Source organism: Sus scrofa, chromosome 7 (genome assembly GCF_054392235.1).
Source record: "Sus scrofa isolate SSC_HxYL_T2T_F1_AM1 chromosome 7, Sscrofa_HxYL_maternal_Yorkshire_Landrace_v2.0, whole genome shotgun sequence".
Classification (NCBI taxonomy): Eukaryota; Metazoa; Chordata; class Mammalia; order Artiodactyla; family Suidae; genus Sus; species Sus scrofa.
In genome coordinates this window covers 20,434,135-20,452,180 of record NC_139389.1, presented here as the reverse complement: position 1 = coordinate 20,452,180, position 18,046 = coordinate 20,434,135, and the positions used below count along the sequence as shown (strand labels likewise).

The window sequence follows — 18,046 nt, the reverse complement described above, 5'->3', positions numbered from 1 at the left end:
TACGATTTGTCTTAAGTAGCCCACAGTGTACCAGGAGGTCTGGGAACACAAAGATGCCGGCTTGCCCTTGAGAAGCCCCAGGCTAGTGAAGTATAAGATCTGTAAACAGGTAGTGCCAGTGTCCTCCTTGACTCCCAGCTGATTCATCAGGAAATCCCACTGGTTCCATCTTCAAAATATATTTAGTTCCCATTTCTTCTGCTACCCCACCCTGGTCCAAGCCATCATCGTCTCTCACCTGGATGGAACAAGGTCTCTTAACAGGACTTCCTGATTTCCACCTCGCACATTTCAGGCTCCTTTCAATATAGCAGCCAGATCATGGCACCTTCTGCTTCGAACCCTCCAGTGGTTCTCCTCTCACCCCCACTAAAACCCCAAGATCTCTCAGTGGCCCTAAAAGCTGGACATGGTCTGGTCTCTGTCTCATTCTTGTTTACTCTGCTTCAGCCACACTGGTCTCTTCCTGTTCTTAGAAATTCCAGGCCCACCCTTGACCCTGGGTCTCTGCTCACTGCACCTCTGGGCCTTCCTTAAGTCACATCTTCTTTTTTTTTTTTTTTTTTTTTGTCTTTTTAGAGCTGCACACAAGGCATACAGAGGTTCCCAGGCTAGGGGTTGAATTGGAGCAGTAGCTGCTGGCCTATGGCACAGCCACAGCAACGCCAGATCCAAGCCACATCTGCAACCTACACCACAATTCACAGCAATGCTGGAGCCTTAACCCACTGAGCGAGGCCAGGGATCAAACCTGCATCCGCATGGATACTAGTCAGATTCGTTTACTCTAAGATACAATGGGAACTCCCCTTACCACCCTTTTGAAAATAACACCTTCTCCCCATTATCCCATCCTGGCTGCCCTGCTGGCTCCACCTGTTCCACTGTTTCGTTTTTTTCCTGTAACACTCATTACCCTCTATCATGCAATATAATTTATTATTTATTATGTTTCTTGTTATTGTCATTCTCTCCTTTGTTTCACTCCCTGCTGAATCCTTGGTGACTAGAATAGTGCCTCAGGCATAGCAGGTTTTAATGAATATTTGTGGAATTAATTAAGTTAAGATGGAGAAATCCACAAAATACTCTAGGGGCACAGAGGAGAGGTACTTGGAGCCACCAAGGAAGAAGCTTATGGAAGATTTTCTCAGGCAAAATTATATCTAACTAAATCTTTTTTTTTTTTTTAAGTTAAAATGGATACAATCTTATTTATGAGGATAATTTTCTGTCAGCTTTGTTCTTTGGCTTTATAGCTTTGAAATGTTTTTTTTGTTTTGTTTTTTTGTTTTTTTGTCTTTTTGTTATTTCTTTGGGCCGCTCCCACGGCATATGGAGGTTCCCAGGCTAGGGGTCGAATTGGAGCTGTAGTCATTGGCCTACGCCAGAGCCACAGCAACTCGGGATCCGAGCCGCGTCTGCAACCTACACCACAGCTCACGGCAACGCTGGATCGTTAACCCACTGAGCAAGGCCAGGGATCGAACCCGCAACCTCATGGTTCCTAGTTGGATTCATTAACCACTGCGCCACGATGGGAACTCCTATCTAACTAAATCTTAAAGGATGAACAAGAACCAGGTGAAGAAAAGGAAGGAAAAAATAGCCTAGTTAAGAAGTCAGAAGGTAGTGGCTTAATGTTGGAGGTGGTGGTAGTTGGAGATGGTTGGAAGCCCCTCAGAGTCAAAGGCATTCAAAGAAACGCTGGAAATCTGCTGGAGATTATAAATGCCAGTGTTCCACTGTGTAGTGCCTATTTTATGATAAAATTGAGATAACAAGAGCCAGGGCTAACATTGTACTAAATCAGTGTGGGAAAAAATGCTCAATTGGAAGAATAATAATCTCCTTGTTATTCTCTCCCCCAGGCCGTTTCAGTCTAATTTCCGTTTTCAGATGATTCATCCTGTTAGAGGGTTTCACTGGAATTTAGGTCCAAAGGAAACTAGAGATCTCCCGGTAGCTGGGAAACTGCTCCCTGCCTCTGGTGCATTTCCCATTTCACTCTTTAGTGCTAAGTCCATATTTACTCAGGATTTCAAACAGCATTTTGCATGTTCTTGAAACAGATCGACATAGGAGGAGGCCAAGTTATTTCCTCAATTGAGATCCTGGGCTGGGGTTTGATTCTTTCCCTGGCATCAACTTTGCTCCCATCCAGGCTATTTCCAAGTTACCAAGGTCAAGAGCATATTTTCCCTTCCCAGGGCAGACACTCTTTGCTGGGGGCAATATTCAGAGTGCAAAGTGCAAGCCAGGACGGTCGATGGTTGAAAACCATCAACATCCAATTTAACTTGTGCCTTAGGAGAGACAATTCAACATTTCCCAGTTAATCAGATTTTTTTTGTCTTTTGTCTTTTTAGGGCTGCACCCATGGCATTATGGAGGTTCCCAGGCTAGGGGTCTAATCTGAGCTGTTGCTGCCAGCCTATGCCAAAGCCACAGCAATGCCAGATCCGAGCCGTGTCTGCGACCTACACCACAGCTCACAGCAACGCCAGATCCTTAACCCACTGGGTGAGGCCAGGTATTGAACCCGAAACCTCATCCTAGTCAGATTCGTTTCTGCTGCACCACAACAGGAACTCAAGTTAACCGGATTTTTAAATGAGTTTAGGAATTCACCTTGGTGGTATCTTAGTCACTCGCCCTCTCAAAGTCCCAACCATCAGATATGTAAAACAGCATGAATAGTGCCATTACTGTAGAGGAGTTGTTTGAAATAATGGAGTGATTTAATTGCTATTTGGAAGTATCCATTAAAGGCCTAAATAGTGGTACAGATTTTAACAGGGGCTCACAAACTCTTCTCAGTGATACGTATCCCTAACTCTTCATGGAAGGTTCAGTAAGATGGGCCTGCTCAAGAACTCTTTCTATAGGAGCTTCCACTGTGGTACAATGGGATCAGCAGCGTCTTGGGAGCACTGGAACACGGGTTTGATCCCCGGCCCAGCACAGTGGGTTAAGGATCTGACATTGCTGCAGCTGTGGCTTAGTTCATGGCTACAGCTCAGATCTGATCCCTGGCCTGGGAGCTATATATGCCATAGGGTGGCCAAAAAAAAAAGAACTCTTTCTATAATAAGTGTAGCAATTCCAAAAGTAATTAAGCCTTTCCCAGTAATTTCCGTGCTTATTAATTAAGAAACCTAGTGTTTGATTAGAACGAAGCACATGTCTGGGGACAGGGAAGGGGTACCAGGGAGACAAAAAGTAGAGAAGCCAGAACCAATTCAATACAAATGGTTGCTTAGCAACTGGGAGAAAAGTATCAAGTTAGGAACCAAAACAGAGTAAACAGATGAGTCCACCAAAGCCAATCTCTCCACTTCATTTTCCAGGGAGATTTGATGCTGAAATAATCTCAGGATCATTTAGGATGCAGATTGCATGAGGGGCAAGTGAAATAATGACAACAAGGCCCACAACAACCACTGTAGGACGAGCTAACAGGTGCTGAACAGTCATGGTTTCCTGGATACTCTGCAAAGCACTTCTGAAAAGTCCCTTGCCCTCACGGTAATTAGATCCTATTAATCCCCATTTTCAGATGAAGCAAATCAAGGTGAGGGGCTTGACAGTTTCCCAAGGCTAGTAAGTGGCAGAAGTGGGCCATACATCTCCCATCTGTCTCACTCTTACTTGCTCTAAATCACTGCCCTAAATGAGTAGAATTGTGGCAGGAAGTGGCTCCCTTATGTTTGGTCCTGACTGTCTAGGTTCACGTTTCCTTGTTTCTACATGACTTGGATTAGCCTTGAGGTTGTTGGCCTGGTGCTCAGGAACCCAACGCTGACCAGACTTTCCATGTCTCCCCAAGGATAAGTGAACAGCCTTTTCTCTCAAATACATGCAGTCACATCCCAAGAGAAAGGCTGGAGCGATTCAGTTTTAGCCTGTGTTTTTCAGGGTTGCAGGTTTTCTTCTGCATTTATCTAGTCTACGAACACCGAGGGAGCGCTTACTCTGTGCCAGACACTGTTTCCGGGTCTTGGGGAGGCAGCGGGCGGGTTGCCCTCACAGAGCTCACACTGCTCAGGTACTTACCATGGTGCCAGTATATTCTTCCAGCTTAGCCTCCGAAATGGCCTTTTTGTGGTGGAGGAAAAGGTCTCGGAGGAAGTTCTGTGACATCAAGAGAAGAGCCACATTTTACCTAGCGAGAAGATTAATCTAAAAATAAACCTAAACATCTCAAGAGGCTATATTTTAAAGATTGTGGTTCATTTGTTTCAAAGAGGAGATAAAATGCCTTTAGCAAGCCATAGATCCAAGAATGGAGGGCTGTCACTGTTTAAAGGGTGCACTGTTTAAATGGAACTTAGAGAATAGCTTAAGGCATGAAAAAGTATCATAAATCCTCTATTATGTCTCTTTCTCAGAACGAGCAATGTCACCTGCAGTTTCTAAACCTTCTAAACACAGTAAGTCTTTTTTTTTTTAAGTAACAAATTCATATTCACGTTTTTCGGAAACACAGAAATCAAATTCATAATACATCAAGTTCCCACTGCTGAACAAACCCGCGCTTCACCCAGGGACAGTTCCAGCCACACTCACACAAAGTTCAGCAGCTGATATAAAGCCACTGCTGTCAGCATCATATTTGCGCCAGATCTGAAATACACAAAATCCATTAATCCACGTATCCTCAAATAATTAAGGGTCGACTTATGCTGCTGTCTACTGTGGTTCAGCATCTGATAACAGTACTTAACTGAGTGCAAATAAGACTTTGCATGGGGAATTGTAGGCTTTTTTTGGTGACAGCTATTATTTGGGCAGAACTCACTAAAAATGACTCACCACATTCACTTAGAGCCACTTAGGAGGGTTGCAGTGCACTTTCTGAGAGGGAGCTCTGGGAGTGTTCGAAATGGAAAGGCAAAAGGATGGCCTTGAAATGGGGGCAATATGGAAAACTGAGAAATCTTATTTGTCCTAAATTCATAAGAAGGCAGAATACTCTCAAAACAACTCTTTAAATATATAGCTCGACTGACAGGACAGTGAAGGGACCTCTAAGAGGTCCAATGTGGTAGAAAAGCACAAAATGTATGATAGAAGCCAGGCTGTTCCAGGGACATCTACTGGTCTCTGATAACCTAGCCTGCAGCTTTATCAGCACACCATTCACAAGGTAGGGGACAAATGCAGGGATCACCCAAGGTGGGAAGTCAAACTGAGGCACCTGCGTAAGACTAAAACCCCAGATAGCAGTAACCTTAAGAAAAAGATCAACTCCTCCAAATAAATTGTCCGGCAGAGAACCCCACCCCCCACCCCCAACCAAGCAATCTTGCCTCCGTGGCTTTGGCTCCCAGTAAAGGGAAAAAAACACCTCTGATAATTCCCATTGACAAGCCAACCCTTTCATTGGTTTGAGAACAGCGGTTATCCAACTGAAGATACAATTGCTAAACTGGGAGGCAGAACAGCTAAGCATTTTTAAAGAAACACCTCACCACTTTCTTTAGTAAGTGGTGTGATTTTTGACCACCTCTGATTATTCCATGTTCCAGCCTCACCAGTTGGCAAAAGTTCCCTAAGTGCTCTATAAAATGGAAAAGGATCACTAGGTCTTTGTTTTTTTAATTGACAAATTCTCCATAGATACAGAATGGGTTACCTGAGTCACCAAGCACAAGGACCTTCATTCTAGACCGCAATCAGTTTCCTGCCTGAATATCCAGCAGGGACACTGATATTTAGTGAGACGCATCTAGAAACTTCATCCCTTTCAGTTCCTGTCACCAACATTTCTGCCTGAATTCAGCCAGCCTTAGAAAATCAACTATTCAGTGTGATTTAAATTTTAACTTTAATGGAGTAGATATACCAGAAGGATGGGAATTTCAAGTAACAAAGAACATTTTTCATGTTTTTTTAATGCTGGTCCCCAAACATTTTCCATCTAAATTATTTTGTAATTTTACTACAGTTGAGCTATTGGAAGGCCAAAGATCTTAATGTGAATACTGCGTGCGCCCATCTTTAAAGAATAAAAGCAAAATGAAGAGGTTTCTGGGCAAACAAAAGCAAAGTTTACTGACTCTTGGTAAAGGATACAGTCAAGGAAGAAGACACACAAAGACGGGATACCTAAGATTAAAAAGGGAATGATGTACAAAGACAATAGGAAACATGTGGCAAAGGGAAACAAATCTTGTTGGCATAAAATTTGTGGGATTAAAGACAACAGGATAGAACTAATATTCTGGACAATAACAGCATGTAAGCTAATAGACACATGTTAGGATTAAGACTTTTTGTTTTTTGTTAAATTTTATTGGAGTATGGTTGATTTACAATGTCACGTTAACTTCAGGTGTAGAGCAAAGTGATTCAGTTATATATGCACATATATTCATTCTTTTTCAGGTTCTTTTTCTATATAGGTTATTATAGAACATTGAGTAAAGCTCCTTGTGCTACAGTATGTCCTTGTTGGTTATCTAATTTATATATAGCAGTGTGTATATGTTAATCCAAAACTCATAATTTATCCCTCCTGCTACCTCCCCCAGATTAAAGTGTTTTAAGGTCCTGTAGTTGAGCAGATATGAAGACATCAAGATAGAATTTCTTAAAATATATAGTATAGTAATAGGCTATAGCAAATGTAATTTTTAAAAAATTCAAGAATCCAAAATATTTTATAATGAGTAGAGAAAGGGAAAACTCTTCTTTACAGGAGAAATTGACAAACTAGAAGGGAAGGAGGAAAAGTGGAAAAAGTTTAAAAAATAAAGATAAGATGAAACAAAACAGACTCACAGACATAGAGAGCAGACTTGTGGTTGCTGTGGGGGAGGTTTGGTGGGAGAGGGGTAGATTGGGAGTTTGGGATTAGCAGGTGCAAACTACTATATATACAATGGATAAACAACAAAGTCCTACTGTATGGCATAGGGAACTGTATTCAATATACTGTGATAAGCCATAATGGAAAAAGATTGTGTGTGTGTGTGTGTATATATCACTTGGCTGTAGAAATACACTATTGTAAATCAACTATACTTCAAGACAATTTTTTAAGATTTTTTCTATTATAGATGATTTACAATGTTCTGTCAACTTCTGTTGCAGTCAAGTGACCCATTCATACATACACACACACACACACACACACATATATATGTATATATAAACTTTTTCTCACATTATCCTCCATCATGTTCCTCACAAGTGACTAGATATAGTTCCCTGTGCTACACAGCAGGATCTCATTGCATATCCACTAAATGCAATAGTTTGCATCTACTAACCCAATCAATACAATAAATTTTAAGATAAATACCATCTGCTGCTCTACCATTGACCATCTCACTTACTCTAGATGTAGCACATGACCTCCAAACTCCAAAGTCCCCACCTTCCCATTACATTCCTCGGCATACCTCCCAGGTGCCTCATCTAAGCCTTCCTCTACCCCAGGCTAAGGAGTTTATCAAGTCAGGGGCAGCCTAGGTCAGCGCACTGAGAAAGCACCCTGGGGCTTGGGGCTAAAGTCCAAGCTCCACACCAAGAGTTGCTTTGCTTGTCTTGTCCTCTGTAGGCAGCTCTCCCCTGGGGCCTGGGCAAGAGTGGCAGAAGCCACAGCAGGGGCTGGGATCCTGGCCTCATCTTCCATAAAGTTGAGACCAAACACTCACCTGCATAAACTCCACACTGCTGTCCAAAGGGGTTTCCTGGCGAAAGAGCAGAAGGAAGTTTTCATCCTCAGACAAGAATAGGCAGGCAAGCTAAAGAAAATGGGAGACAGAGCAATCAGTGACACTGGCCAGTGTTCTCTGGGTAAAAGCCCAGTGGAATATGTCAGAGAGCAGAAGGGCTTGGATCTCTCATGATAGAGAGCCCAACCTGCAGTTCTCCACCCTTGATTGCCATTTTGGATTCACTGGATTCATTTTGGATTCATTGATTGCACCCTTACTTTTTATGAAGCACTATGAGTATCTGCCTTCCATGAGCTTACAATCCAAAATGATAATAATAACTATAATTATTGTTTAATAATGCGTTAGTGCTTAAAATGTCCCAGACACTATTTTAAGAAGATCCAATATTATATCAACTCTATAATTATAGTAGAAAATAAAAATACCAAATAATTTTTATATGTGCCATGAATTGTTCTAAATGCTTACATGGGCTAAGGAAACTGGGTTATACAGAGATAAGGAATTTGCCAGAGTTATGTGGTTAGTAAGTAGTGGAGTCAGAACCTCAACTGTACCCCCATGTTTAACCACTATACTGTGCTGGTGAGATGCTGTATATACAGATCATTTCAATGCCATATGCAAAAACAGGAATGATTGCTGTCTGGCTTGATTCTTGAGTGTTGGCTATGGTTTACATTCTTTTATATTTTTAGCATTCATATGATACTTTAAAAGTGGGTTCACTTGTGATAAATTTAACTAGCTAGATTTTTTTTTTGACTTTTTAGGGATGCACCTGCAGCATATAGAAATTCCCAGGCTAGGGATCAAATCAGAGCTACAACTGCTGGCCTACTCCACAGCCACAGCACCATGGGATCTGAATTGCTTCTGCAGCCTACACCATGGCTCATGGCAATGCCAGATCTTCAACCCACTGAGAAAGCCCAGGGATGGAACCCAAATCTTCAAGGATACTAGTCAGATTCGTTTCCCCTGCACCAAAATGGGAACTCCCCCAGCCAGCTTCCTATATGGGTGCCAGCTTTATTAACTTCCCTTGCTCCCAGGAATAAAGGGAACATTTTCTTCCCCTACGTGATTATAATACTTATTTCAGCACATAGGTATGTTTGGCTGGGTTCGTTGCCAAACCTAGGGTATTTCAGTGAGTACCATCTTCTTCCTGAGTTGCGCCTCATAAACAATGGCCATTTCTTCTCTAAACTTAGTTCTCTCAGCATCTTGTGCAATTCCACAGAGTGAGTCCAGAGCAAATGCTTTAGGGAGGTTATAGGAATGAGTTGCCCACAACCAATTCATATTCTCCAGTTGGATGTGGGTCAGCTCAAGGACACATCGTGTGAATAATAGATGTCATATATTGAGTACCTACAACATAGCAGGCACTGCCAACATGCTTTTCATTTATCATCTCATTAAAGTCTCACACCAACCCTTTAGGTAAGTATAAATATCCCCCTTTTATTAATGGGAGGCAGCACAATGCAGTATGTGATAGGCTTTAGAGTGGCTCCAAATTCCTTCTCTATTGTTCACCTTATTTGATCTTGGACAATTTAATTTATGCTTCTGTGCTTCAATTTCCTCATTTGTAAAGTGAGGTTGATAATATTTATACCCTGTGTTTGTGTGAAGACTAAAAGTAAAATGAGGAACTATTTATATAGTGTTTAGCAAAGTCCCTGGTACATATTAAAAATTTAGTAAATGGTACTACTATATGGATAATGATGATGAACTTGAGCTCAAAGCGATGAAGTCACTTGCCTAAGGTTTCACATTTCACCATATTGACTTTATGCTTTTCCTACCCAGCCAGACAAGGTCAACTGGAACTGAGAATTGTTCTTCAGGACTAAGTGTCTTTTCACATGGGCTGGCATAGGCTAAGATACCAAATTAAAATGAAATTCACTGGTCTTAGGTTTATAGAACCCACTAGGTCTTCAATTTAACTGGAGTTGCATAGAGGAGCCCTGGGCAAATGAAATATACAGATCATCCTGAAGCCTCAGTTTGGTTCTCAGTTGTGACTCCTTCTTTCCCCATCTTACTTTGTGTTAAAATATCTAAAATGTGTCCAGGCAGACTTTTATATCACAACTACCTGTAATTGGAGTACACGAAATGGTCAGTAGTATAGCAGGAGACGGGAGGAGAAAAGTTGCCACTCTAAATTCATAGACTCATGAGTTGTTAAGGAGCGTTAGGACAAAAGCAGTCCTGTAGTAACAGCTTCTCTACAAACTACCGCAATGGCCCTCATTGGCAGGACTCCATGACAAAATGGTTGGCTCAGACATTGAAGTTGTTGCCAAGTTCCCAGTTGCTTCAGGAAGGTCTACCAGCAATTGATAAGATAATAACATAGTTTTTCATTTTTTACTTGCCTTGTTTCATTCATTTATTATTAAGTCAGTAAATATTTATTGAGGGCACTACATGCTATCCCCATTCTATGGGTTGTAGAATGCTGCAGTGAACATGTAATTATGAATAATTTGGTATTTCTAGCTTGATTCTTGTGCTTACTTTTCCACTAATGAATACACTGACACTTTTATATCGACTATGATGCAGTTGTTGGTTACATAAATGATCTTTGCCTTTAGTGAAAAGTTTGGAAACAGCTACACTCATAAACCTAAAGTTCAGCTTATTAGCTTTATGAAAAGTCAAGCCTCCTGGCAAAAATGTCTTTTTTTAAGACATTATCTTGCCTTATTATTATAACTTTCTGGAAAAAAAATTACTCTTTTCATCAATAATATTGACTGTCCAGGAGTTCCCATTGTGAGTTAAGGATCCAGCATTGCCACAGCTGTGGCATAGGTCTCAGCTGTGGCTTGGGTTTGATCCCTGGCCCAGGAGCTCCCACATGCCATGTGTGTGGCCAAAAATAATAATGATTAAAAATAAAAAAATTAAATAAAATGAAAAATAATAATATTTACTGTCCAACTATGACAGTATAAAGAGACTAGCTATACATATTTCAGGTGCTATTTCTAGCAGGTAATTTTGACAATGAAGTAAATGTCTTAGTTTCATAGCAGCTCATTTTTATGTATGGGTTCATAACCATATAGAATAAACCTATATAAACTCATATCTCTAAGTGGGTTACACTTAAACCAGTGCCACTTATTGGCTATATGCTGCTGGGAAAATAACTTAGCTTCCTCATGAGTAGAATAGAGATCACGTTCTATGTCCACTTTCTATAGCTACTATGGGGATAAAGTAATAAAATATGCATGGAAATTCTTTCTAAACTGTAAACTTCTTTGTAACTGGAAGGAAAAATGATCAGGTTAAAGATAGATCATTCAGGAGTTCCCATCATGGCTCAGGGGTTAACGAACCCGACTAGCATACATGAGGACACAGGTTCAATCCCTGGTTTTGCTCAGTGGGCTAAGGATTCAGTGTTGCCGTGAGCTGTGGTGTAGGTCGCAGACACAGCTCAGATCCTGAGTTAGTGTGGCTGTGGCATAGGCAGGCAGCTACAGCTCTGATTCAACCCCTAGCCTGGGAACCTCCATATGCCATGGATGCAGTCCTAAAAAGACAAAAAGATAAAATAAAATAAAATAAAATAAAGATAGATTATTCAAGGCATGCCTAACACAGTCCCTTGTTTTAGCAGGTACTCAATAAGTGTGGGTTGAGATGATGTAAAGATGCCTGCTGTCTGTTTTGTTTTTGAAGATGCTCAGGGATATTCTTTTCAATCTCCACTGGGAGCTGATGCTGAAGTTTAAACTCATTTACTTCCAGTAAGTTTTCCCTTATGTTAAGGTTGAATGTGAACAGGACACTGTGCAAAGAGACAAATATTAGATCAAGTAACTGAAAAGCCTCCAGCATATCAATTCCCCAGGTTATAAAATAAGTATAAATATGATTGACCTAAATGAAATGATGAAAGAGTCATATACTCTTTGCTGCTAACCTGATTAAAAAAAAAAAAAAAGGAAAGGTGAGTGCTTCAAAAATGTTATCTAACCCAAATGCTTTGTAGAGGGCTATAATTTTTCAATCAAATGTAGGATTTTCACAATTCTTCAGAGGAAATTACAGCCCACGAAAGTACATTCAAGAAAGGTACAGTCATAAAAAGTACCTCTTTCATCTGTATGTGACCATCTTTAGAGACGTCATGGGCAGCCATAAATTGTTGCTTCATCTTCCACACATTTTCTTCCATGACTGCATCCTACAGTGGGCCAGAGAGAACCACATTAAAGCTATTGGAATTCAAAAAAATGTAGTTAGGATATCAAATATTCAGAATATAAAGGTTGATGATTATGTTCTAATTTGGAAAACAGTTATTTAGCCATTGAAAGTGATCCCACTAAGTTGCTGATAGAGAGAAAGGGTGATGGTGGTGGGGAGGTAATGGTTATTCCTTAAACAAATAACCACTAATTAGAATCCTAAGACATAGCTTGTGAGCTCCTAAAAATGAGTAAAGAGAAGCTTAGAAACTGGAGTATTGATAGAATGAATTTGAACATTTTTCTGAATTGTTGTGGCAAAAGACTGTATTGCAATGAACATATAAACTTTCTTCCCAAGAACTCAGAGGTTTTTTTTGTTTTTTGGTTTTTTTTTTTTTCTATTTTTCAGTGAATAGCCCAGCTCTCCTGGGCCCCCAGTTTATCATAATTCATGCTCTTAATCTTGAAGTCACGAAGGAAAAAATAATTAGAAGGGGAAAATAATTAAAGAGGAAACTAAAGGGAAAAAATCATCATTGAACTACCAAAGGTGTCCCATAACCTTATCTCCACCTTAACTTGTTCTTCGTCAGTGGACTTCGGGGTCATTACAAAGAAAGATGATCTATACAATCAAGAATGGAGAATGAATTTCAATGTAGGGGCTGAGGCACAGGTATTCCCAAATAGTGCTGGATTCCTAGACTCCAAACTAGGGCAGTTATACTAAATTTATTCTCCCTAATAATTCCACACTATCCCTGCCAACCAGGTTTCAGCATCTGAAACTCCTCTAAGTATAGAGAGATTAGCCTCTTTCGTCTTGGCACCATAGATCATGTGGTTGGTTTGGTTATATGGGTGGGTATATGCATCATTCAGAAAATTTCAATGGAATCACTCAAGAAGGTGGGTCTCACCTTGGAATTCCAGCTTGGCACAGAAACTTGGCTCTGTCCTCTCAAACCTCTAACCACAAAGTTCATGACTATCCCTTGGACCTAAAGCCAAAGAACCTAGGACTCCCTTTGCTGTGATTTCCCATCAGCACCAACCCCACCAACCTTCTCTGAGACTCTGGCCCCAGCAGTGTACTTACATCTTTGAATACTGAGAGAGGCCTAGGATGTGCTGCAATCTGAACATGAAGAATTATGTGCATAGCCATACAAAATGAGGCTCTGCCACGGACCAGCTAGATCTGGACCTAGTTCAGAAGCCATTGCTGAGCATTTGAAAAGAAAAAGATGGAGGTGAGAGGGAGGTGAGTAACAGAAATGGCAGCAAGAGGGGCCAGTCTTTCCATGAATGGTTCAGAGGCTGTGAGGATCACATAATTACAAGCAGGCTCAGTGCTAAGATTTCTGCTAGAAATCTTAAAATTCCTTCTGAGGTCTCTCTGATTCTCTACTCAGGAGGGAAAGGAGAGCTATTCAGGCCACTGAAGAACTGCTAGCCATGCTTAGACACCAGAGTGAGGGGCTACCTGGACATGGAGGCCTCCCTGCAGCTGGTTCTGTGCTCACTGGGGGATCACTGATTAAAGGTAGGTGTCACAAACGGTGATTGGCCCTGAACTGAAAGGGACATGCCTTCTTCCTAAGGACATCCTTAGGGCCTACTCATTTCTCAGCAGGAAAGAAGTCCAGAATGAGGAACAGTTCCCTTAATTGTGGTTGTCCTAATGGTACAGAGTGCCCAGGAAGGTCTCTGTAACCATAGTTACTGGGATAATGCCTCAGTCTTTTTGAAAGGAAACAATGGCTGATGACATCATTTCTGATTAATGGGTTAAACAGCTTATCCCCTGGCTCTGAAAGCTCTCTCCCTAGCCAAGTGCTAGTGCTGAGGAGAGGTGCCTGGGGCTGCAACCACGGGTCCGCAGGACTGGCCTGATTATATTACAGTCCTCTGTCTCACTGTTCCTGGAAGGAACAGTGGGTTAAAAGAAGATGAAAGTGACTGAGAGTGCTTTTCAAATGCAAGATCCTAGGCAGACCCCAAATGTACTGAAATACCTAAGAGGTGGGACCCAGGGCTCAGCATTGTAATAAATATGTCTTTTTTTTTTTTTTTTTTTTTTTTGGTCTTTTTCTAGGGCTGCACCCATGGCATATGGAGGTTCCCAGGCTAGGGGTCTAATAGGAGCTGTAGCAGCCGGCCTGCACCACAGCCATAGCAACGCCAGATCCAAACTGCATCTGTGACATATACCACAGCTCATGGCAACGCCAGATCCTTAACCCACCGAGCAAGGCCAGGGATCAAACCCGAAACCTCATGGTTCCTAGTCAGATTCGTTAACCATGGAGCCATGACAGGAACTCCACAGATAATTCTTAAACACATCAAAATTTTACTTCCATGAGCCTAAGGACTCTGCAACCTCTTTGCCTCTGGCCTCAGGAAAGTCTGCAGGAAACACAGTTCCACAGGACACTGGTGAGTCATTTGTTGTTTCCTTTTCTCCAAGGCTATGACTGTCCATGTGTGGGAAGGTGAGGCCACAGACCTGATATGAGGAAGGGGTGATAAGAACAGCCAAGCTGGGAGCTCCCTGGTGGTCTAGTGGTTAGAAATCAGCACTTTCACTGCTGCAGCCTGGGTTCAATCCCTGGTCTGGGAACTGAAATTCTACATCAAGCAGCTTCACACCATGGCCAAATTTAAAAAATAATAATAGTAAAATATATTAAATAAGTTAAAAACAGGAGTTCCTGTTGCGGCACAGCAGAAAGGAATCTGACCAGGATCCATGAGGATGCAGGTTGATCCCTGGCCTTGCTCAGTGGATCAGGGATCTGGCATTACTGCAAGCTGTGGTGTAGGTCACAGATGTGGCTCAGATCCCACATTGCTGTGGTTGTGGCATAGGCTGGCAGCTGTAGCTCCAATTCAACCCCTAGCCTGGGAACTTCCATATGTTATGGATGCAGCCCTAAAAAGCAAAAAGAATTTTAAAAAATTAAATAATAAACAAACAGGAGTCTGGAGAGCCTGGCATTAAAAAATAATGATAATAAATTAAAAAAAAAATCAGCCAAGCTACAAGAGATGGCATCCATCTTCTCTCTCACTAATGGCAGCAATGCCTCTAAAGTCAGCCAAAGACCCAGAAGAAGACAGCTCGCAGCGTTCTCAGCAGACCTGTGTGTTTGGGTAGCCCCAGCTCTCACCCGAGACTGAAAATAAGACTCTTTCAGTTTCAGTACTGACAGCAACTTTTCTCCTTTTCTTCAAATCACTAAAGCAAGGAACTATCTGAAAAGGTGTGAAATTCCAAGTCCAAGTTAGTTTTTTGTTTGTTTGTTTTTTGACCGTCCAGTTTATTCCAAGACTTGGAATGGTTTTGCCTTCATCTTTTTGTTTTCCTCAAATACTCCTATCATGTTTGACAAGATGGCATCACACTCAGGGGTTCTGGAATGCTGTGAGCCTTCATATTGCCAGCAGTCAATAGAAGCAAAGCAGAAAAAGAGAAAGAGATAAGGGAAGAAAAAAGAAAAGGAGAGGAGAGCAACCGAAAAAGAAATGAAGAGCAAAGAGAGAGGAAACAGAGATAGGAAATAGAGAGGAAAAGAGAAATAAAAGAGAGGGGAAGGCCAATGAGAAAGCTTGAAAAACAGACTGAAAATAGAAAGAAGGAAAAACAAAGAGACAGGAGAGAGACAAAGACAGATGGAGAGACATATGGGAAATAGAGATCAGAGAGATGAGAGAGTGGTTAGAGAAAAAGTCAAGAGATGATGGGAAATGAGAGCTGTGAAATGGGCAGAAATATAAGAAAAAAAGATAAAAAGAGAGAAGATGAGACATACACAAATATATATAGAGAGAGAGACCAAGAGCTCTGTGTGGCTGTTGGAGGCAGGTGGCAGCTTCTTGTGAGCTGGAAACATCATCCTCCAGTTGCTTGGTCTGCTCACTGGGCTCCCGCATGAAAGTGTGATGTGCTTTAGTGTTCTTCCACATAAACAATTATATCTGAGGGAAAGCTGTCACCACGATTTGTTTTAAATGCGACTTTCTCCAGGGCTTCTCTCCTTCCCATGCATCCCCTGATTAAATCTTCACTAGATTTTCCCAACCCCATCTTTGTGTGCATTTTTCATCTGCTTTGGTACAAGGCTTATCAAAAGTTAATTTGCAACTCTCAAGGCCAGACTTACATCAAGAAGGGACATGGACATTGGATTGATTGGTTTACATTTATATTTGGGCTCTAGGTTTGTTTGTTATTTTCTACTTTGTCATTTCCTAAGAAATCCGTTACCTTGTCTAATAAAATGAATAATGGAAAAATGATTATGCAAGTTTTGTTTGTGGTTTGATATTGAAATAGTACCAAATGCACCAAATACCCAGAACTTTAAAGCTCTTAACATTTTTTCCACCTTTTTGAACAAAGTGAACTGCCTTATCTCCGAGTTTAAATCCATTAGCAGAGACATAACCAAGGAGACATTCAAAACAGAGTTGCTTGGATCTATCATTAAAAATCTCTAAGTGGATGACAGATGTCACACTAAAAGTCAGTGACCAACACATCTAATGTTACATTTGAGCATTTTATAAAACCTACCTAAATCCCTCTGCGTTGCTAGGAGAAGGAGAAAAATTGCATGTAAGGAAAAGAGGTCAGTTGGGATTAATAGGTCCAAATCAACATAAGGCTTGGATGCTTTTTGTAAATCACTATGAGACACATAAATTAATGCTTAGTGGCACAAATACTTACATCAGTACCCAATTTCGTCAACACGTGATGAAAGAAAGCATCAAGCTCCTTCTCTTCTATGTAACCTTTTTCTAAATGCAAGAAGGTATGCATAAATCACTTACATAGAATAATATGTGACATTTAATATTTAACATTTAACATCTAAATTTGTTTTTAATTTTAATCTTATAAAATTCCCTGGGATACTATTCTTGGCTACTCTAATTAAATGCCAACATCTACCTCTAGAAGACATGGATTTGAATAGCAAATACACATTCAAAAGTAAATTCTTTGGGCTAGGGTTTATATATATATATTTAGGAAAGGAGAGCTATTTATACACGAATTTTAATCTGCAAATAAACATGAGCTTTTGAATAAACAAGAACCCAGGACTTTTGCAATCTTGGAAAAATTTAAGAGATTGAATCTTAGTTTTGAGGGTTAAAACACAGGCATTAGATATTTTTAAAATATTTATTAATGAAGACAAAGAAAATGTTAAATAGTTCTTTTCAAATAGTTTTTTGGGGAGTAGGAGTGGTGTCTTTTTGAAAGTTGATAAAATCCACCCTCCTTTTGAGAGACTGAGGGTTACATGACAAAGTAATTGAGTAAAAATGAGCATATGTAGAGAGGGCTGATTTTTGATAATCAAGCATCAGCCAACAAGCCTCTAATATATACAATGATATTTGTCATTGTATATATGGTACACCACACACAGAGATTAGAAAGAGGGGATCAAGTCCCTTCCACCCTGAACTTTCATAAGTTATGTAGGTGTACAACTCCGGGATACCGAACATCTGTTAGGCATACTGCATTAACGACGCTGGAAGAGGACTTTTCCTGCAAGGAAAGGCGTCTGGGGAAGTGGAAACTCTTAAGTCCTTTCAGCAAGGCTGTACAGGTAGCTGTTTTTACTCACCATCCGCGTCAAAGCGCTGCCAGATCTGCCAGAAGCCAGCGGCATCCAAGCGCCTTTGAGTTGGTTTGCAGGCGCTGTCCATGGTATTGACAACGAAGCGCAGGTACCGGCCGGCAAGAAACACCTTGAGAACTTCTAACTCCCTCGCCTGTTTCTTTCGCTCTCTGATTTGAGGACTCCTTCTAATTCCCTCGCCTGTTTCTTTCGCTCTCTGATTTGCTTTGAGCACCTGTCTGAGGGGCGGGCACGCGGTGGCGGCGGCCGCTGGCGCTATAGCGTCGCCTTGCAGTCCCCAAGCCCCCACCGTGGCATCTCAGGGAAACCAGCGGCTTGGAACCCGCCCTGTTCCTGGCGCGTCGTCCCTGCCCCGCCCCACACGCTGACTGTCCTGGGCAGAATCAAGGGGAAGCGCTTGTCTGCCTCAGCGCTGTGGGGAAGTCTGGGAGGAAAGAGCTGTCTTGGGAGT

General features: G+C 41.3%; 1 protein-coding gene across 1 annotated transcript in view; it reads right to left on the bottom strand.

Moving 5' to 3' along the window:
• SCGN (secretagogin, EF-hand calcium binding protein) overlaps positions 1 to 17,662 on the bottom strand; it is a 42,502-nt gene extending 24,840 nt beyond the window's left edge. The window contains exons 1-6 of the mRNA NM_001077224.1: positions 17,581 to 17,662; positions 16,665 to 16,735; positions 11,827 to 11,919; positions 7,665 to 7,754; positions 4,570 to 4,626; positions 4,057 to 4,134 (exon numbers count right to left, since the gene is read on the bottom strand). Of these exons, the coding sequence (NP_001070692.1) occupies positions 4,057 to 4,134; positions 4,570 to 4,626; positions 7,665 to 7,754; positions 11,827 to 11,919; positions 16,665 to 16,735; positions 17,581 to 17,662 (471 nt within the window). The remainder of the gene's footprint in view (positions 1 to 4,056; positions 4,135 to 4,569; positions 4,627 to 7,664; positions 7,755 to 11,826; positions 11,920 to 16,664; positions 16,736 to 17,580) is intronic.
• Between the last annotated feature and the right edge of the window lie 384 nt (positions 17,663 to 18,046).